Source organism: Dinoponera quadriceps, unplaced genomic scaffold (assembly GCF_001313825.1).
Source record: "Dinoponera quadriceps isolate SergipeBrazil2010 unplaced genomic scaffold, ASM131382v1 scaffold848, whole genome shotgun sequence".
Taxonomy (NCBI): Eukaryota; Metazoa; Arthropoda; class Insecta; order Hymenoptera; family Formicidae; genus Dinoponera; species Dinoponera quadriceps.
In genome coordinates this window covers 132,583-155,358 of record NW_014555128.1, presented here as the reverse complement: position 1 = coordinate 155,358, position 22,776 = coordinate 132,583, and the positions used below count along the sequence as shown (strand labels likewise).

Sequence of the window (22,776 nt, the reverse complement as noted above, 5' to 3'; positions counted from 1 at the left end):
GGCGTCCGGCGAGGAACTCGTAAATCGTGACGAACAGCGGCCCTCGGAAATATATTCCGCCGGGCCTCGGTAACACCGTCGATTATTACGACCGAGAAATCCGCGTGAAATGCGCGCGCGGTACGCGCGACGAGAAAGCGCTTAGCGACGATTCCCGGGCGAGGTCGCGATCATCTCCATCGAATGTCATCCTGTATTCTCGATCGAGATATATATTTGTCTTAACTTTGCGTTCAAATTAATATTTATTACTTTTAGGGCCGGTTGTTCCACATTCGGATAATTTTATCTAATGGATAAATATTTGAAGAACGTCCGTACGGAAATAAACTACAAGAATATGAAAAAGTTACTAGTATACTATTCAAGAACACTATTGAAGAAGAATATATCAGCATCGGAAGAAGAAGAATATATCAGTAATTTTTTCGTATTCTTAGTTTATTCCCGTACGGGAGCGCTCTCCATACATTAATCCATCCAGATAAATTTAACCGAACGTACAGCAACCGGCCCCCAGATTAGTTAAATAAATAAGAGGAAAGTCTCTTTCGATAAATAATAAACTTATGAAATGGGCGCCCTTGATGTCACCACTGAAAATCCGGCATTCTACGGACTTGAAACTGCCTTAAAATATGCCGCACGGTCAGTTCGCATATATTTCTCCGTACGTCAGACTCGGAAACGAAATTGACCGACGGACAGTTCTCGTCATTAATTACCATCTATCTGCGGAGGTTAAAGCGGTCTCTCGCCCGCAGCGGCGAGGCGCGCTCGCCGAGCGAATCCTGTTCCGCAAGCCCGAGCTGGAATACGCGGCCGCTGAAATTAAAGATATAATTCTCGGTTTATGAGCCGGCTCGCGATTAGGGCTCGTCTAATTGACATAAGAATGATAGAACGGGCCGGGCTTTTATAACCGAACGGCGCGGAAGCATTTCCTCACGACGAGGAAAGCGCAAGGCGCTTTTCACCGCGGCTTATATTAATCCCTGCAATTTTAATGCTCACGACCCCGCAGCCAAATTTCAATAAGGTCGCTCTCCCGCCCCTCGACGAGCCGGCGCTCGCATAATTGATCTCCGCGTTTTTTTTTCTCCCTTCCATCGCGACAAACTTTTTCCAAGCCGCTCCCCTCCTCTCGCGCGCGAGGGCACGCGCTGCGAGACCGCAAGAGGAGAGCGAGTGAGATTTGAGAAGAGATATATCGCCGCGCGTGTATCTCTCCCTCTTCCTTTACCCGGCCGGGGAATATTATTTCAGATATACGCGATATTATGCGGGGTTCCCGTGAAAACGAATACGTTTTCAAGGCAAATTAGATCGCGCTATGCATCGCTGAGAATTAATTCGAATCTCCCCGAGTGCGAGATCTACTTCGCAGCGCGCGCGCGCACACGCGGCGATCCGAGATGAAACGGAGCCGTCCCCCTGTGTGAGACGAGGGGGGTCACGTCACGCGGCTATCGATTCGCGAGGCGTTTTCGCGAGTGAGAAAAAGATGAGCGAGCGGAGTGATCGTTAAAGCATTTCGGAATCAAGTCGATCCGAATAAGCCTCGGGGTGGATGCAAGGGCTGGTGTTTCGTCGACGACGATCTCTAATAAAGTTCAATTATCCCCGGAAACGTTTGAGAGCGACCGGGCCAGGACGGCCGGGAGGACGGGAGGGAGCAGAATGTAGAAGATACAAGAAGGGGAGGGGGGAAGGGAGTTCAGGGCGGGGTGGAAGGCACCGTCGAGAGAAAGAGAAACCGGGAGAGATGATAATCTAAACGATCGCAAAGTGGGCTGCAGAAACGCGCCGAAATTGGCAATAACAGGGTGGCGAGGGGATAACGGCGGCCGAGGGGGGGGGGGGGNNGGAGGGGAACAGCGCGCGCGGTGTATATACCACGGGGCCCCGGCGCGAACTTCCTATTCTGGTTAGCATTCAAATTGAATCTTCGTGGCGGCCGGTCGTGAAGAGTTACCGCCGTTAATGGACCTCGCAAACGCTCTCAAATTGCTGGCAGACTGCTGAGACGCGGCCCTACCTAATCTACCGGCTTGATTCTCCGTCAGGCTCCGTCTCTCTTTCACTCACTCACACACACACACACACTCTCTTCCTCCCTCTCTCCATCTTCACCACCTCTCCTTCTCCACTTCTCTTGTCGCTACGGTCTGAATGTATGTCGCGAAACTTTTTGGATCCACGAGGAGACGAGAGTCCGAGTCGAGAAATAATTGCTGCTAATGCGACGGTGGCGTATATACGAGCCTGTGAGGAGTCTTTTAAAAGCCTGCGAAACGTGATAAGCGGATTAAACGTTGCTTCGAATTTTATTAAACTTCCCCGATGAGGCGTGAAAACGCCGTACGCGCCGAGAATGAACGTGGATATTATTTTGCAGCGTGCTTTCATCTGATTTTATTGAGAGAGAGAGAGAGGGAGAATATGTGTGGCGCCAGCAACGCCAAGTGATGCTGGCGATAACGTCGACTCCTGCGGATGATTCCAGGTCTCACCGCACTTGCGCCGCGCGCTCGATTTTAATTGACGGTAATTGCCTAATAATAACGGAAAAGGCGGAAAGAGAAACGGTCTGCGAATCGTCCCACGATTGCGAGTCTGATCGGCAGCGAGGCGGCGTGTGTTACGAGCTACGTGGCTCATTGCCCACCGATGTAATTCGAGAGGCGAGCGCGGCCCGAGGAGAGAAAAAAAGAGAGAGAATGAAAGAAGGAGAGGGCGCCGACAACCGTAGGCGCCCTTTCGCAGCGTTACTTTTCTTCCGTTAAAACGAATTAGCCCGCTTGATATAAAGCCCGGAAACGTTTTATCGTGTTACCGTCTGAAAAGTGATTTCGCGAGCCCCTTAACCAACTCCGCCGAGGCGAAGGCACGACTTTTCCGAGGGACTCCGTAATTCAAGACGTCATTTGTATTCGCGTACACGCCTCTCTCTCTCTCTCTCTCTCTTTCTCCGCTCTCTAATTCTCTCATTTATATGCCTACGCTTGTTTCAACATGTCAGTTTCAACGCTGACGGAGTGACTGCAAACTGGTCACCGTGCGAGCGAGGCCGCCGCGTGTAGCTCACGGTTTCTTAGAGATGTTCAACGAGTTTCTGGACTCGTCCTAACGACCCTCTAGCTGAGATTCGAAATGGCTAATTTAGCGCGGGTGGCTCCCACGGGAACAGGGAGTTCTACGAGTCGTGAGCGCGCGCTGAGACGAGAGGGGGGGGGGGGGNGGGGGGGGGGGGAGACAAAGAGGAACGCGTTGCGAGTGGTGTGCGCGAGACGAGGTACGCGAGCTAAGCGGAAGATACGAAGGGAAGGGAGGAGGGAGTGAGGATGGAAACGGGAGACCTCCATGTCTTAATATAATTCTATTAGAGGTAACTATGCGAGCTCTGGTCTGCCCATCGCCATTGGATTTAATCACGAACTCAGCCAACCGTGCGATATCCTCCCGCGCAGCACCTCTCGGACGATTGCGGGAGGATAAGGAAGGGGCGATCGGGGGAGGCGGAGATGGCTGGGAGAGACTCTTATTGTCAAATTAACCGCTCGCGTGGCCGAGTCCTTCGCGTTTCCGGGACCTAAGCGCTTTCTCTCGCTCTCATTCTCGCTCGACGATGTCTTGCGAGATGAGACCATTCCTAGTAATTATTCACGGAGGGGTGGGAGACACTCGGTCGTCTCGAGCGTTCGCGCGGACTAAGTAACCGAGCAATTAAAAGTAACGAGTGTGCGGGCGAGGCACCGAGTCGGAGAATTGAATGAAGCCGCTCCTCGTATCCCGCGCGGCCGGGGAAAGAAGAGAGAGAGAGAGGCAAGACAGTAAAAGCGTTTTAAAATAAATTTCCGTTGTCTTGCGTGTGTTACAGCCGAGTTGAAAATGGACGTTCTTCGGGAGCGGGAGGTCAAGGACAGCCTGGAGCGGCAGCTACAAGACGAGCAGAAGGTGCGAGGTGAGTACGAGAAGCGTGCGAGTCTTATCTCGTCGGGCGCGAGTCGCGCGCTCCGGGAGACGGCTAATCTTTACGAGACGCCGAATCGAAGCCGGTTCACACGAGTTTGCAGGTGGCCGTTCGCCTTTCGAGCTTGCAAACACGAGAAAATTGACTTGGCCCCGCGCGCGGCGAAGTCAAACATCGGACGATTCGCGCGCGCTGGTAATCTCGCGGGCGTGCATCGACCGCCTCGGGCGGGTTTTTCGCGCGAGGGTTAACGCGTCGATAAATCAAGCGGCCGCAAGAGACGCCGCGCGGCGCTATAAAGTCACGGGCGATTCCCGTCCGTCGATCCCCGCGTATCGTGTTATTCCGCGTTGGGGAGGTCCTTCGCCTCGACTGGCGCCCTTCGACGTCCCCCTCGTCCACCTTGGCGCTCGGGTCGCCCCATAGACATCCTCGCGTCTAATGGAAGGAAGGAAGGAAGGAAGGAAAGCAGGCAGGCGAGCGAGCGAGCAAGCAAGGCGGTGCCGAAAACCGCGACGGAGCTTCGCGTATCGGGTGTCAAACCCGATAATAGAATAGTTACCGCGTTCGCTCGCCTCCCCTTAACCACCCTCTCGATTTTTGATTGCGACGTGCAACTATTCCCGGCTCTTTACTCCGGAGTTCGCCCCCTCCCCTCCGTAGTCGCCGATCTTCCACCTGCTTCGCGTAATTCAATGCGGCGCGGCTTTCAAAAACGAAAATTTCCGTGCGCGCTACTTGTTGCAATGGCCGAACGTGTTAACGCGCGCGATGAAATATCGAATGGACAGGTGAGGCGAGCGTGTACAGATAACTATCAATTTACGCGATTAATGCGCTACCCGTAACCCACCGTGTAAATTCGGACTCGCGTAAATCAAAAGCTGACGTAAGAAGAGACTCGGTATCGCACCGACGCGCGTGCGCCTACGTGAAAATTCCGACAATTTTATTCGCCCTCTTTTCCTTCGCTCCGCGCATTTCACCCGTTCTTCTCTTCTCTTTTTTCCCCTTCACGGGCGCATTAGGCGTGCGGATTCAAAGCGACTCTGTGAAAGTACGCGGACATCCGTGCACCTTTGATCGGGGATCAGAATCCCGGATCCTTGGCTGCTGCTTGCAGATATAATATCGCGGATTTTCGAGCTCGACAATGTCGACGTCTCGTCTGACGCGACAACAATGCGAGGCTCGATAAATATGTAAAAGTCGGGAAAGAACGGCCGCGCTATTCGCGGCTTTAGAAACGCGACGTGCTGTTCTATTCAAGAATAACGAGTGAGATAGTCCCCCGGTTAGCCGGCTTGAGCTCGTGTACCCCCCGCACAGCCGCCGGGAAAATTATATAAATTAAAACGCTCGGCGCCGGCGCGGAAGACACGCGCGGCGATGGAGAAGAAAAAGATTTCAATTAAGGAGACGCGATAGCGCAACCAGATGCCTCAAGGTAGTTGGTCAGTGAATTCATATCCCTAGGAATCCTTCCTCAAATTTTAACAACACATCATTCCCCTTACGGTCGCAAAATAATCGGCTGTGATCGTTTAATTTTCTTACTGTATAAGTCTTACGCTTCTCTCCGTGTATCCTTGTCGCAAATGACTCACGATTCCGTCGCGCGGAATCGAATTTTCGATATACGCGACGAGGCGTGCGTGTGGGACGTGAATGCGTTTCAGTCGATTCTCAGGAAAAACGACTCGGCTGCTAGGCCGGGCCCTCGCGGTAACACGAGCCTGTGACAACAGCAGTCCATTAGTCAACCAGCTCGGTGTCAATACATGAATATGACAGCCAGTCTCACGGAATATCCTATCCATCCTCTCTCTTTCTCTCTTTCTCGCTCTCTCCCGTTCGTCCCGTCTTCTTCCTCCCTGCCGCGTCCTTCCGACCGTAACGTCAAGCGAAACCATTACTCGCCCTATGATATCGCAAATGTAGTAAATAGTCCGCTCGCATTGTGCGGCCCAATCGATGACTTTATCTATCCGCTCGCGAGCGCGTACGTGTGCGTGTCTATAACACGTGATATCACGTTATCGCTCAAACGACAGTGTCGAGATCCACCTTTATCGGTGATTCGTATTTTAACATCATTGGCACGTTAATTTCGAAATTTAATAAATTCCCCCGATTAAAATTATTCAAACGAGAACTTTTCGAACGAGGAACTTTGCTCTTTTTATATATCCTTTACACCTCCCGTGTCTAATATAAACCTAAAATATCTGAACCTGCGCTCAACTTGAAAAGCAAAAAAAAAACAAAAAGTTTTAAACATAGTTTGTATCTCGTTCGTTTGCACCACTTTCCATTTCGTTTGTATCTCAAAGGATAAAACGACACACAAGGACGTAAACGAATAGTGACCGAGCGAGAGACATTTCAAATTCCTTCATGCCGTTTGAGTTTGTACTTGTTGGCATCTCCTTTCGAATTGTCCGTACCTCGAAAAATTTTCAACCATGCATTTTCGAAATCCATGAAAACTGAAATTTCGTCATTTTGGAAATACCTGAAGACGACAAACAGCGTTCGAGAATGAAGGCACGCAAAACGAGATACGAACAATGTTCCGAACTCTCACTTGCTGAAGCTCACACATCTGCGAATTCGAGCAGAAAATAATGTAATTATAGGTAAAATGATGTGTCGTTTCGACGCCGAAAATACCCGTGGCGCCGAGGGAAGGAATTCTTGCGTCGGAAAAAGGAAAAGGAGAGGAGTTCGTTAAAGAGCTCGCGCGTAATTTCGTCTCCGTTCGGGGCGTATCTCGCGAGAGAGCCGTAAGGCGATACGTAATTTCGTGCGCAGCCTCGCGGCTCTCGCAAGGATTCTACGATGATTGATGACCGGCCAGTCCCACGGATATTTACGCAGGCACTTCGTAAGACTTCCTCTCATTCGACTAATGACCGCCTTGTAAGAGATACCGTGTCAACCTTTACCGTCCGCCGGCGGCGTCGGTGGCGACGACGACGATCCCGGAGGCTTTAACGAGGGCGTATCCGTCGGCAGTTTTTCCGATCGAGTACTCCGCTGCACACCCCTTTTTCCCGCGGTACGAACGACGTACGATGCACACGTGCGCGAACCTTTCCTTGCCAAGCCATCCGGCGGTGTTTAAAATACCAAGAAAACAGCGTGCGGGCGCGCCGTTCACTTACTGGCTCGCTCGCTCGGGACTGTCGCACTGGTGAAACTCCAATAATAAAAATGCCCGGCGAGTTTAAAAAGGTTAAAAATACCGTAGTTTCGGAAAAAGTCGCTCTTTAACTCGGCTAATCCAATCTACTTATCGTCGTCGTCGTTGTTTTCGCTAATGAGACTACGTTACTACGTTAACGTGAGACGTGAGTGTAAACGACGTCGGGGGAACGCAGCTCCACTCGCTCGATACGTAATTCTACGGGCAATTTGTGCGACAGAATCGAAATCGTACGCGCGATACGACGGCGTCGAAGGGGAAGCGGCGTTATTAGCCCGTTTAAAGCCCCGCTTGGCATTTCGGTAAAGGTTGAAATCTTCGGCCTCCCGCCGGGCGGGGGTGGGCTTATTATCTTAGCAGGGGTTGTGAGAAATCCGGCTTCCTTCTCTCCTCGACGGCGGCGTATCGTGACGAGGGGGTTGCGAGTCGGATGCGCGGCGACTTTGTACGGCGAACAATACGATGACCTTTCGCGGCCGGTGAATGCACACAGTAGCCGTCGCAATTCTCTCGCCATAATACGCGAAAGAGCAACGACCCCTTTCGTCCGGCTAGAACATGCATCCCCGATCGTCGTTCGTCGAATCTTACTTCGCGATAAGTTGATCGAACGAAACCGTTTACTATCCGCATAGAAGTTCCTCGCGATTTTCCCAGAGATACAAATTAGAATACATTCCGACTAGAATATTCAAAGTTATCCAAGATTAGATTATCCCACCACGATACCAATTAGAGATCCCATTTGTCTGTGTTCAGCGGAGAAAATAAATTTAAGTGAGCTCTTAATGATTATTACTCCTGATTGGTACAGAAAACACCACTAATATTGTTCCATTTCTTAGGTATAGCGTCATCGAAAATTTCCATTTCGTTACGTGCGAATATTCGTGCATCATGACCGCTGCTTTGGAGGATCCTTGCCGATTCATAGAATAATCAGCAGTCATAATACACGAATATCGCACATAATGTCCCTTACGGGAAATTTTCGATGACGTTATATCTAGGAAATGGGACAGCGTCAATGGAGTCCTCTGTATATTTCCCTGGATCTATGGAGAATCTAAACGAATATTTCAGTCACAGACGATAAACACTAACATGGGATGAAGCCTCTTTTCTCTGCGATGCTGATTGATGAACTGTGCGCGCTACACGGTTTGCTCCGTGCCACGTGTGACTGTCAGACCCGCGTGACGGTTTGACCGAATGTCAGATTAGGAAATTAATAAACGGGCTGTAGCAAGATGTTGTTGCGAAAGTGATAAAATTTCGTTGGCATAGTGAAAAATTAATATTCTTAACAAATTTTTTTGCCGTCCAAGTAAATCTTTTTGCTATCATTATATTAGAGCAGACAATTTGCTGTCCCAGCGAAATCACTTTCTCTGTGAATGTTCGGTAAATGTTACGAAATCTTGCTTTCAGCTGAAAATCCCGAGAAATAGTCTATGCGGGTCTACAACAGATTCCTGTCGATCACCGAGCACACTTGACGAAAGCCGCTTCACGCCGGAAACGCGAGTTATTCTTCGCCGCGCGCAAACTCGGAGCGATTGTAAAACAGCCGCAGGAACAGGGATGGCGTCATCGTTTCCCTTCTTTTTTTTTTCTCTCTCTCTCCCCGTCGACGTAACTGGTCCGTACGAGGAAGTATCGTATCAACGCTCGCGAGGCGCGTTTCCCACGTTCTTCTGGCGCTTACGCAAATGCGGAAGATCGCGTACAGGCCCGTCTCGAATCCTCACGGGCGCATACTTGTCTGATACTTACTAGCGCGCTTGCGGACGCTAATATTAATATTAGTATCGGAACGAGACGCCACACGGACGGCGAACGATAACAAACACGGCGGAAAGAAACGGACGACGCGGCTTCTGGATCCGATCCGCTGGCGGATATTCTGGGGCGCGCGCGTATCCTAGCGTTGCGGCCGAACGGACGACGACATTTTCATGCAAAAGCAAAAAGCTCGCCGACACGCGTAAACCTACGAACCGCGGAAGCCTGGGAACCGACAGCTGCCTTTGCGCCGCCGGTTTACACGGAGAGCTGCGGCCTCCCTGTAATTAGCCGAGCCGTTTGTCGCGAGACCCGTCGAGAGGAACACACCCCTTTCAAGCTCTCCTCCCACATCCCTCTCTCGTTTGCTGCCTCGCGGGCGGCTCTCTCGCGGCAATCTGCGAGAGGCGCGTTGTTAAACTACCTCAAGTCGCGCCGCGAGCTTTTCCTCCGAGCGAGAAAAAGGCCCCGCGCCTTAATCGTTGTTCGATCGATCACGTCGTCTTACGTCTCATTTTATCTCTCTCTCTCTCTCTTTCCTAAGCCGGTATTTACCGGTTTCCCGGTATCGCCTGCGGCAAATTCACGAGTGAATAAGAAGCGAAACTTCTCTTTATCCCTTGCTGACCGGGTCCGTCGGGCAATTGCCGAACGAATGCGGCGCGGAATCGTGTTACATTGTAAAAGGAAATATCCTTATGGCGATTCGTCGGCACGACGAAGGTAGTTACCTCTAATGACAAACATTACGCTCAATCGTATCCGGTTACGGTTATGGGACACGCTCGATCGAGCGAGCGCGCGTACAATCGCTCTCTCTCTCTCTCTCTCTCTAATGCGGAATTAATCTTTCCGGTGAAAAAGTAACTGTAACGACCTGCCGGCGCGTTATCTCCCGCCGTTGTCCTCGTCGCCGTCGGCGACGACGGACGACAAACGGAATTGAAACTGCACAATCAACTCGCCGAGATTTATATACGACTCTCCCCCTCGAATTAGCCGGGCCGTAATGCCGGGATCGGGTGTCGGTGTAATTGGGACCCGAGGGACTCTCCCGCGTTTCAACCCTCGGCGGCCACCGCCCGCGCCGCCGAGTCGTCACACCATCCCCGTTGCGCTTTCGGCGTCGCGTTCGCGCTTCTCCGACGGCGAAACGGCCACGACGACGACGATGGACCAAATACGACGACAGTAACGTAGAGACCGACTAAGAATGATTTCACGCTAGCGTGGCGACGACTACGAAATATCGGAGGGATGAGGACCGTGAAAAGTAGGTCGTCGCACGGTCGGTTGGCCGCTCGCAAATAAAATTGCGAGAACGCCGGGTCGATGGCATTGCGCCCCCCCCCCCCCGCTCGAGGGACCGAGATGATTCGGCGGATCATCTTTTTACGGTGAATCCGGTCTTTATCCGCTTCGAAAAATCGTCAAGATGACATCGTCCAGAGAGAGAGAGAGAGACGGGCGATGTCAATTTCGACGCGTGTACTACTTGTCGAAGCCACGAGTCGAAGGCTAATTCGCAAAAGAGTCGCCGATGAGGACGAAGTAACTACTACGACGACGACAATGTTGATGACAACGACGCCCTCGTGCGTAACGGCAGCTGATTCGCTTTGAAGTGAACGTTTATAGCGATCGACGGAACCCTCCGCTATTGTAGCTACGCAAACCGGGGTGGCGGGCGGACGCAACATTGTTCACCCCCGCCCGCCAGTTGGTGGCTGTCGTGATGTACATACACGCGTACCAAGACTCGCACGCACGCACACACGCACGCGCGCGTACGTATGTACACGGAAACATGCCGATGACCATCCACCCTTCTTCGGTCCGTCGTTTGTGCGCGGAACCGCTTGGCAAGAACGCGCCTTTCGCCCGAGTATTCTGATTCACTGAATCCCGCAGCGCGACGTTGGCCCTGCTCACTTGTGCAGCGAACGAAGTCACCACAGTGGACAAACATTAGGAGACCTCTGGCGCGCGCGGGTGGTGCGCGCATGCCGGAAGTTGAGGGTATTAGCCCGTGGAGCGGAACGGGCGCGTTGCCATTGTCGGGCAAAATGAGCACGAGGAAGAATATGTTGAGCGCGGCGACCGAGGCGAAACGGACGGTGCCGGACGGCCGCTCGAAAAAGCGCCAACTTTCGAGCGGCGACGTTGCCGAAAGCAAAAATAACGACGACGAGGAGGAGGAGGAAGAGGTGCTCATGCTCCGCTCCCGAATGCCCCGCGCGCCGTTTTTGTCGAATAATTCTCTGTGTACTCCCGTTTCAAATAATGACACGGCAAGAGCGTATCTAATGCACTGTGACAAAGAATTCAAAGAGAGCGCAGAGGAAAGGTTCCACCCCGATCGTCGTTGACGGAAAAGAGACGCGAGCACGGGCGGGAAGAGTGAGAGAGGGCGAGAGTGAGAGAGAGAGAGAGAGAGAACATAGAGATAAAGTGAGAGAGAGAGGAAAAGAGAAAGACCGGGCAAAGGGTTCGACCGCTCATCGGCTTACCCCCTTTGTGGCAGTTTAGCGTTTCATGTCGTATTCCGACTCATTGGAAATTGAGGAATACAGAAGAGGCGCAAAAGGGATACGGCTTTGAGATAAAAAGAACGTTGGGCGGCGACGGTGCCTGGCAGCGAGTGCTGTGCAGCGCCACCCCGCGAAAATAAACCCTTCCCTCGCAGCGCCCCTTGCCCGTCGACACGAGACAGAAACCAGCGCGGATACGTAGGCTACGTCAAAGGTGTCGCCGCTGGACCACCAGCCCCGCGCGTCCCCTCGCAGACTCGGCCAAGCGATCATCGGGCGCGAGCTCCAGAAGCGGCCGAAGAGGAGAGACTTTTCGCCTTGCCGTCGGTTTATCGATCGCCGCGCCGAGAATTCGCCCGAAACTTCTCGCTTTGACCGCGTCATAGTTCCGTTTCCAGAAGCGGATTCTTGGCCCGATCGGTATTCCGCGCGGGCGATCGGGCGCGGTTGTTCGCCTTGCGTGATCAAGGTGACCAAACTACTCGAGCTCGCTTCTTCCTCCGCGCGGCCGAGAGGTGGTGCCGTGTGTCCCAGAACCGACGCTGTACCGTCGAGGAGTTGATGGTGGCGGCTACAAGCGCGGGGGTAGGTGCCGCGGTCACTTTGTGAACTAACCTGGCTTTGCCCGCTGTTTAATTAAGTCTCGCCTAGACTACTCGCCCTCTCAGTCCCTCCCCGCGCCCGTTGCCGGTACCCCCCTTGAATTCGCTCTCTCGACCCACGACACTCGCTTTGCCCGGCCACGACCTCGTGAATATGACACTGGTCCCTCGGACGCGCGGAGGGCGAACGGGCGAGAGACGGGGCGGAAAAAAAAAATTAAATCGCACCCACTGTTAGGACGCGTGACCAAAGGGTAACCGAAGCCGGCCGTCGCGCCCTTCCGTCGTCGTCTTCCTCCTCTCGCGACAGCGCGCGCCGACAAAGCCGCTGCCCCTCCGAGATCCGTTAATAACTACGAATGCGAGAGATGAAAGCGAGCGTCGAGTGTCGCGGCGCGCGTCCGACGAGGGGTAATGGAATCTCCTCCGGGCGCGAGAGCTCGACTTGCGAGAGTGCGCCCTTTGGGGAGCGCGTCGATCGGTCACTCTCGAGATCCCGCCGAACCAGCGACGCGCGCGCGTCCATACCTAACGAGGAGAGATATGGAAGATCTCTCTCCCTCCTTTCGCGGTGTGTGCCTTTTTTTTTTCTTCCCTCCGTGCCGTCCCTCCCCGGGGCCCGGAGGCACGCGTATGAATTCGCTCGCGCGTAACAGTGAGCTTCCGTAATATAATTGTTAATGCGCTGATGGACCTCGGGCGGCGTTTATGCATTGCACACGCCGATGTGGCTGGCAGCGGCGCGTCGTCATGGGTGCCAGCCCTCCTTACCGTAAAAATAGACGCACAGCGCATCAGCAGCGACTGCAGCGGCAACGGCAGCCATTACGGCACGCCTCGTTCGCCACCTCGCATTACGGATGATCACTGATCGCGAAGCGGAGAGCGCTCTTTAAAGAAGTACGCGCGCGTTGTGCGCGTCTCTCTCTCTCTCTCTCTTGCCTGCGCGCGAGCGCGACACAAAGGGATGGGTGCTCGCGAGAGGAATCGTTATATCCGAGATCGGCTCGGTGTTTGCGTCAGACTTTTTCCTCTTTCACCCTGGATATCTTCGCGCTACTAAAGATAACGCCGATAACGCGTACGTACCTCCGCGTCAGAAATACGCCGGCAAAGGGGTACCGTTCTCGCGCGGCGCACTCTTCCGCGGGAACAAACCGCCGCCCCTCCCTCCCTCCGGCGGCCTCCTTTCCTCGTCGCTTTAGCGACGTCCGTTTCGATACGCGTGCTGAGAGAAAGAGTTCTCGTCCCGACGCTCCCTCTCTCTCTCTCTCTCTCTCGTGCGACACACGTCGTCGGGATGGAGGTAATATTAGAAAAATCCGCGTGTCGGACTCGGTCGGTTGGTCCGACGTAATTCAGTCTGTATCCACTTTCGTCGATTCGGGGACAGCAGAAGTCTCGTGTGTCCTCGTCGCTCGTTTCCTCGATATCGTTCTCATGCACAGGAGAGCTTCATTCTCTCTCTTTTCCTCCGCCGATTGTCTTGCGTGGTTCCTCGGATTTAAATGTCTTTAAGACTAGATTGTATGATTATATTAGAAAGAATTACTGAGACGGTGGGCTGACCGTACTCACTCACTTCACACAACTGATGTTGTGTGACTGTTGTAACCTTTTGCTATTTTATTTTTTTTTGTTTATAATGCAAGAGTCGTGAATTCTTCGTAGAATGCGAAATCTCTATCTCTCTCTCTCTCTCTCTCTCTCTCTCAAAAGGGAGATTACTTTCGGCGTATTCTGAGTGCTTCCGAACGGAAGCCGGCCGATGATACTTAGCCGGCTGCGAGGGCGGCTGACACGCCGGAGGGGCGAATTTCTCGGTTACCTGGGCAAGTGTGCGCGATGCGTAATATTCCCGGCAGGCGGACGGGGGAAAATATACCGCGAGCGACGATGAAAGAAAGGAATAAAACGCGAGAGCTTATTTACGCGAGCGGGCGCGCACGAGCGCTCCGCCGGGAAATAGGCGGTGGCTCCGGCTTTTCTCGCGGATTTGTATACGTGTACCGCGTCGGAGTACGCGCACGTGTATATGCGCGCATACGCGGCCCCGTGTATATACGACCCGCTCTTTCATTCCGACGCGAGAGATAGAAGCACGCGATTTTCCGTTACGAGCGCGCTCTGCGCTCCGAAACGATTTAGAGAGCGCGGGGAGATAAAACCGCCGTGATTATTCCACTCGAGTCACGTTATGCAACGAGAAGTTGAAAATCGCGCTGTGAGATAACGTCGCGCTAATGGCACGCGTGGCAATCTCGGAGAACCGCTGATTAATCCCGAACGCCCTTCGTACGGTCTTCAGCACCCTCGAGCGCACCGGCGATGACACACGTGAACGTCTATATTACGGTCGTTAATATCGGCGAATGGTGGACACGATTCGAGAGAGCCGATGGAGAGAAGCTCCGGGATCCAGTCCGGCGATGGAGTAACAATGTCAAATATCCTCTTTGCATTTTTCATCTCGACCGATCTCTCGAAATAGACGCGAACCATCGACGAAAGCTCGGTCGGCGATTTAAACGTCCCTCGGTAGCGCCGGGTAGCGCGAGCGATACGAAGGGTTCGACAAGTGCATGAATTAATACATGTACGGGGAAGAGGGGGGGGGGTGCAGACGATAAGCATTCCCGCGGATATTTACGCGGTGGCATTTGGAGTATCGGTCGCGCTCACAAAGGCTCGGATGTCTAGGATGCCTCGAATCGCCGCCGCGCGAAAAGTCGCCGCCGAGGGACACGGGCGACCGGAAACAAGGGGTGAGAACGACAGAGGGAGAGAGATAGAAAGTGTGTGTGAGAGAGAGAGGGAAGGAGCACGAGAGGTGCGGCACCTAATCATATTTCACAATAATGTCGCGCCGACAAACTATAATAAACAAAGATAGCGTAAGAAATACGGCGGTGTGAGTACATGCGCCGCACACAGATACGCCTGAGAGAATAAGAGAGAGAGAGAGAGCCGGTGTCTACAGCCGGTGCTCGCATAAATTCGAGCGCACATCTCCCGAGTACGTATACATACACATTCGTGTACACACGCACGCACACACACCCAGAGAGAGAGAGAGAGAGGGCCGCGCGAACGCAAACGGAGCATTCGTACGGGCGCGTGTTTACATAGGCTCGCTTGTTCGTGCGCGAGGAGACGACGACGACGCGAGAAATTTCGTCGCTACGGAATTTAGATGAAATTGCGCGAATTACTTGGGAGCCCGGGCGTACACACATATTTACGCTCGAGCACAAGCTCGTTCGCTCTCACTCGTTTGCCCGCGCCCAGGATACACACACGTCGTGTGCGCGGATATACGCTCGCGATGCTCACGTCGCCTTCGTCGCCCTCGTCGTGGTCGATTCCGTGCGCGAGAGATGACGCGAATGACAACGCGCGGATCCACGGATGTACGTGCGCGCATGTGTCGTGTCGCGTCTTGTGTCATGTACTTGCGCGAGAATTCTGAGCGTCCCGGCGCTTCGTCTTCTTCCCCGAGTGTGCTCCCGGGCGTGGAATGTATGAACGTGAAAAAAGAAAATGATATTTCGTAACAACGACGATGATGGAAGTGGCAGAGGGGAAGGGAGAAGGAGGTCGGAGAACCGCCGACTCTTTTCGCGGCACGGGCAAGAATCGCGGCGCCGAAGAGCGGCCGCAGAGAGGGCGGCGATCGCACCGCACATCGAGAACGGATTTTTCGCGATTCCCCGCGAAATTTGTACCGCGACGGGAATTATCGGTTTTCCATCGGGTCCCATTCACGGCCGGAGAACCGCGATTGGAAAACGCGTAACGCAGCGAATATTAATACACCGTTGAGTAAATGTACCTTACGCGCGACGTTAGATTAGCGTGATAACCGATAAGATTATGCGTATCGAATGTAACAGTAGCTCTCTGCCTCCTTCTCTCTCTCTCTCTCTCTTTGAATATCTAATGCAATTCGTAACGAGATACGTCCGGAGCGCAAAAAAAATAGAGAGGAAATAATGTAACGCTCACGCTTTTTTTTTCGTGTTTTGCCTCGCGCGTAACCGACTTTAGCTCGCTCGCCGGTGCGACCGTTAATGGAGATGTAATATTTAAATGCGCGACCGGCCTGGCGTTGCGTAATGAAATTATTAATAATAACGATCGCGCGCTGCGGTTCTCGTAGTTTCAACTGGTTATTAGATTTTAATCGCACTCTCTCGCGTTGAGCCGCGCCACGCCGTGCTGCGCTGCGTTGCGCTGCGCTGCAGCGCGCACACAGCGAGAGAGAGAGAGAGGAGGGAGTCCGGAGAGCGGGATTCCACCGGGCCCCGACAATTTTTTCCGGGTGCCCGCCGACAGGCCAACCCGCCATTTAAAAGTGATTTTCCCCCATGAGAACGGAACCTCGAATTATGCGAAATTACCCGCCGGTAGGTGTAAATAAATAAATGTCGGTACGCGTAACTGGTAACCCGTTATTACGTGTCGCATGGCTCGGCACCGTCACCGACGATCCTAACACCCTGCGCGCCCCTTTCTCCCTCTCCTTCCACCCCTCCCTCTCTCTCTCTATCTGTCCTTCCCTCCGGCCCTCCCGTTCTCTGCTCCGTGCGAATCTCACCCCGCTCGCTGGGAACCCACCACCCCGTTGCCTCGGCGGCGTAACACCGGTACACCGGTGGATGTCAATGCGGGGAATCACGCTAAGCTCGATTCTCTTCGGGCATTATCATCCTCGCGCCTGTACGCGTCCAACCGCTCGTCGACGGGTCCATTAATAGCTACAGTTATCGTTACACACGATGTTCGAGTCGTATTAGCGAATAACCACGCGCGGCCGGCTCTTCGCCGATCGGAACCACGTCGAACACCGTCGAAGAACCGGCGGATCCTTCTTTCGCCCTCCTTCTCTCTCTAGCGGACGACGGTCTTCGGGAGCGGCGGTAGGTCGTAAATTCGGTTTTTGCGAGAGCCGCTGGAAAAATATATATTCCCATATATTCCGCATTATATTCGGGAATCTCGGGAGAACGACTGGGTACCGGCGAGGCCGGGACTCCTCAGCGCGCGCGATGCGTGCGCGATGTACGGAGCGCGCGCGCGCTCGCGTATGAAAGACGGCGAATCCGCAACCCTCGTAATACGAGTCGTCGTAAAGTAGCATTCTCTTGTAAGTCCTTCTGTCGGTCCGCCGGCTACCATCTACGGCTTTCTATTATGCATGCGTCCCTTATTGGCAGTAAACGCGCTCACCCTCCTTCGACTTCGCCGCCGTCACCATCGCGGCCCTCGCCGCCCTACTCACTCCCCGGTATTCGGAATTACGGTCGTAAGCATATTTCTAATTATAACATCGCGAGGAAAGACCACCATGGACAGACGGAGAATTCCATAAATTATGTAGGACCCGAGACTAACGCCCGAGCGTTTTGCCGGTAGTAAGAACCAACCCTACTTTCTTGCCGAGGGACGCACTGATGAACGAGGGGTGGGCGTTCGCGACGCGGAAGTCTACAGCCCTTTTAAAGCGATTTATAGGTAGTCGCATCGCGGCGCAACATCGCCGATAGTTAACGCTACTTTGCGCAAAAAAAGAGACAGAGAGGGGGAGGGAAGAGAAAGAAAAGAAAAGGATTAAACGTTCTAAGCGTTATAAAGATTAAAAAGTAACGCAGTTGGTAACCGACATATCTCACACGCGCTATCTTGTAAAAGCGGATTTAATTAAAAAAGTACAAGCGGATTTAATTAAAAAGAAACGTTGTGTTTAACGAACGGGAGCGAAAAAAAAAAAGAGATCGCCGGGACTAAAAGCGAGTATGTAAGCAGCGTAATAAACGAAAAAATGTGAATTGAAAACCGCGCGTTCGTATTCATGGCGACGTTAAATGAACATTGTGGCGCGATCGAGCGGAAAGTTGATTCGAGTGGCGTTATTAATGCCGCAGCACGCTCGCTCGCTCGCTTGTTCGTTCGCGCGCCCGCGCGTCCATGTCCGCATCCGCGCTTAATTCGATAACGTGCGGTGCCTTTAAATTTTGATTTGTCATAACGAGAATTAACGTCCGCGTAAATACGTTCGTCATCGGCCGTGCGTCAATTCGCCGGCGGTTCGCGCGCGCGGTTACGGCGCGATACGCGCGCGATTCCAGCCGCCAGCAATTTGGCATCGAGAATGGTCCATAGTCATTAAATGGGTCGTACGTGTTAACGATTATGTTTTCGGCTATAATCATCCGATCGATTGTACCGATCGTCGAAGTAATAAAGCGTGATAGGGAAAGAGAGAGAGAGAGAGAGAGGGATGGGGGGACTGTGAGAGAAGAAGGGAGAAAGCGTACCATGCCTGGGATGCACATGCATGCCGATGACAATGACGATGGCGCGACCGTAATTGCTGGTCGCCCGGGTCGCCGTAACTTCTGCGGTCATCGATGATCCCCGTTCAATAATCGTATTTTTCGCGACGGTCCTTGTCGATCGGAGCGCGCCGTGCTCCGCTACAGCCCTGCGCGCGTTTTACGAACCGTATGAATATTCTTGTTACGTATTTGCAATTTAAAGGAAATATCTCCTGTGGTTGTGTATATATATATATATATATATATATATATATATATATATACACGCGTACATATATATATATGTACGCGTGGTAATCAACTTATTGGTATCGGCGAACATAACTCGATTAATAAACGCGACTCGGTTTCGACAGGAGTCCTTTTTTCCGGAGAGCGGCGCAACGAAGGGGAGCTGGCCGGGATATTTCGCCGGCACCTCTCGGCCTTAAAGCCCTCTCCAATCTCATAATCTATCCGGAATTCGAGAGCGAGAGGCCTCGCTTTATCGACAGGCCCGATCTCGCGATTACGGCATTCGAGCAATTCGCACGCGCGAAACGGGGAGGGGGGAGGGATCCGTGGCGCGGGACGAGGGAAATCGCGGAGATCGGAAAACGGGCGGGTGAGACGCGAGGGCGAGCTAAGACGTTCGCGGTTTCGCGCAAGAGGCCGACGGAGGTCCTTCGCCGTAATTACGTTAACCGCAACCGCCAAACACCACTACCGGCACGAGAGGGTCCCAAAGTGCCCTAACCCGCTCGAACCTACCACTTCGTCCTACCCTTACAACCGTTCACCGTCGAATTAGAGACGCGCACGCTGCCCGGCCGCCGCTCGTGGAAATCGCGGGTTAACCAGAATTACGCGCGCTCGCGCGTATCGCTCCTGCAATTTATTCGCAATGTTCTAAATTAAAACATAGTTCACCGGCCCCCCCTCCCCCGTCCCGTACCCCTAGCATTTTACCGACGAAGGTACGCACGAAGGGATGCAGTTAGCTTATAATTCGCGAGACGTCGTTGCGAGGGGATCGTTGAGAGCGCGGCGGATTTAGTCGATCTCGTCTTTCCTTCTCTTTCTCTCTCTCTCCCTCTCATCCTCCTCACCCCCGTGATAACAGCGGGCCGGACACGGAAACAAGAATACACACGCGCAAACACGCTCTCGTCTACGAGCGAGTCTGCCTATTGACTATTTCAAGAGGGTTGGAAACCGGCCGGAGGACGAAACCCCGACCGGCCGCAGCCGCCGCACGCCGGAAACACATCTCTACGCGCACATTGAATTAGTAATAGCGGCGGTCTTAGAGCCGAAGGGACTTGTAAGCTGTAATTGCATTAATCGCGGTGATATTTTGGGCTCAGGTGCCTTCGCGCCCGCTACGGCTCGTTAATAGCTACCATTATCGTTCCTGCTCCTGACGTAGGACGAACTGCTCGCTGCACTCGAAACTCTCCGCCTGTCCCGAACTTTCGAGATGAACACCCGTGAACCGCTTTGACGGTTAGACTCCTCGACGGAGCACCGGCGAAGCTCGTCGCAGAGGAGACTCCCGGCAGGACACGCGATTGAAATATCGGCGAAGCCGTTACCCCGTCACAACACCCCCTCCCCCCTCTTCGGTTGCTATTCATGGTCAAATTTTATATTTATATTCAAGACCGTTTCAAGTTCATCTTCAGATGCTGTACGGCTTGTTTCATTGGCTACGAAGCATCTGGGACTGAACTTAAGGCAGCCTTTGCACACGAAGAGAAATTTTGCTAGAATAGCAAATGCTTGTCGATATAGTGACTTTTTTGAACTTTATGATATGGTTTAACCGTTTTGCAATAAAGAAGGCTGCGATGAAAGAAATGAGAAGAAAGAATCTACAAGTGGGTAAAAATTATCCACGGTACATATAGCGTCAAATGCAAGATCCGAGCGTGAATATCGGCCATTGCGATCGCGCTCGACGTCCCCCGCTCGTGACTTTCGGCCCGTGTCGCATCCGGTCGGTGCCGAAGTAATTCGCGCCCGTCAAAACTCAGCCGCCGATTACACGTGTGTTTACGAGGGAAGAAGGTTCATCGATCTGCACCCGGTACTCTCGGGCCCATGCGATCGAGAACGGCGGAGAGGAGCTTTCGTGCCGCGAATCACGAAACGATATTATCTCGCCCTCGATCGTCGACGACGCGTCCACTCGCGTTGGGACGATCGAGGGAGAGGAGAGACGGAGAGAGAGAGAGAGGAAAAGGGAGGAGGCACCGGGGAGAGAATATGCGCTCGCGCCTCCCCCCTATATATGTGCGCTCGCGCGCGGCCGCCTGTGTGTGTATGCGCGCGCGCGCACGACAGAGGACAGGTTACGACGAAACATTAATCTCTCGCGGTGGCAATATCGGGCCGATGATATTCGAGGCACGAGTATTATACGAGGCGGTGTCATTAGTTCGCGGTGTGTGCGTGCGGCCGAAGCACAGAGCGAGCGGCGCTAAGCGAGCGTTTGTGAAGGTGGCACGGTCGCGTCCCTGTACGTACGTGCGCGCCCACGTACATGTGCCTTTTCGCGCGCGCGTTCGCCCGGTGTTGGACGGTAGTATCGATATGCAGGACCGTGATAATCGATTGCCGCATTCCTCGAGACGGAGCGACGTTGCGCGCTTTGAATACGCCAGAGGGGCTCGATCGTGCACGACGCATACGAAGCGCGCGCTGCAGAACGTCTCTCTTCTGCATCCCTCTCTGTTCGTCACGCAGCCGTTCACACGTGCGAGAGATCCAGCGCCCACGCGATCCGCTGCCGGACAGAGAAAGAGAGAGAGAGAGATCTCTCGAGCTTCTCCGCCCGCCTCCGCCTGCTCCTCGTCCTCGCTCGCTCGCTCGCTCGAGGCCGATCTCGAAAATTGCTTTTTCATCTCGCCCCGTGCGCGAATTCGTCACGAGCCACCCGATATCCGCGGTATCCGACGGGTATCGGCGCGATCGGCTGTATCGGAAGGGAGCGACCTACCGGATTTTTGCTCACTTGACCGGGATCGCGCGCCGTTACCGAGCCGCGTCACCGGTTAGATATACCGCCGACGCGCGGTCGATATCTCCTCCTTCGTCTAGATTCGATCCGCGCGATGACGCGAAAGATGCTCACCCGCCAAGCGCACGATGATGACGCGTCATCCCGCGTATTCAACCAACAGCTGTCATTTCGCGAATGTAGTCGTGCGAGCTGCAGGAAGGGTTCTGGCTCCTCTCTCTCTCTCTCTCTCACACTGATTCTCTCATCTCCCTTCTCTACCTCTCTCGTTTTCTCTCTCTCGCGCTGTGCGTTCGCGCTCGCTCGCCGCCCTACACAGCACCCTACACTACACCCTTGCACCCTCTCTCTCTCACGGCTCGGTTATTGTTCACGTTAATTGATGCGTTATGTTTGATGCCGTTGTGATAGCCATTGTACGCGGGGTGTCCACTGATAACTGAGTTACCGACTGCGGCGGCCGGAGTGCACTCAAACCTAATTATCTCGGCCCAACTGCGACTGCCGCATTGCGTTGCTGCCGTTCGTCCCCGGAGTCATGCGCGAGCGTTTCCGTGATGTCGATGACTGGTCCGCGTCGAAAATCCCGCATCGCCGCGCGCGCTTCCCGACGCGAAATTCGCACGTGAGAGCCGCCACGATAGGGAGAGAGAGAGAGAGAGAGCCGGAGTCGATAAATCAATCCCGAGGTGGGTCTCTCGCGAGCGAAATTAATGACACCGTCGGACGTCATTAAGGCGGGAATTTCCTCGGCGGAGGCTGAGGGGAAACTTCGGCGCGATTATTCCATCGCGCGCGAGAGGGGAGGGAGAGTCGGGTTCTTTTATACCGGAAGCTACCGGTGTAAAGAGTACGGAAGGACGCAGGGGGCAGGAAAGAAGGGGGGGAGGGTACGAAGGGACGTGCGCCCGAAACAAAGAACAAAGCCTCTTCCTTCTCTCGTGGCGCTCGCGGCGTGATTAGACGGGTCTTCCAATTAACTGGTCGAAGGTGCTTTTGGGTGCAACCTCGTCGTAAACTCGGCTTCTTTACGCGCGCGATCGCGAACGAGCCCGCCCGACAGCCGGCGAACGGAAGCTCGCCACGATAAATTCCGAAAATCAATTCCGCCGCAAACGAGTCGTCTCTTCGGATCCTCGCGCGCGCGCGCGCCTTCAACCTCCGAGAGCGAGGTGAAACACCATCCCCGCGTGTCCTCCCGACGACGAGGCCGAAGAAATATTCGCCGGTCGGTCTCTCTCGTCGCCGGCGAGAACGAAGCGGCACCCAGAAAGCCCCTCTCGCTCGGTGGGCTTTTTTCGGCGGCCCCTTTAACGAAGAATCCCACCCACCCCCCCC

At 53.6% G+C, this 22,776-nt stretch overlaps 1 protein-coding gene across 3 annotated transcripts in view; it reads left to right on the top strand.

The window, feature by feature from the left end:
• The window catches only part of LOC106743025 (dachshund homolog 2), a 219,268-nt gene that overhangs the window by 163,849 nt on the left and 32,643 nt on the right, over positions 1-22,776 (top strand). For all 3 annotated transcript variants that reach the window (XM_014616493.1, XM_014616494.1, XM_014616492.1), the window contains exon 8: positions 3,881-3,964. In XM_014616493.1, coding sequence (XP_014471979.1) covers positions 3,881-3,964 — 84 coding nt within the window. The remainder of the gene's footprint in view (positions 1-3,880; positions 3,965-22,776) is intronic.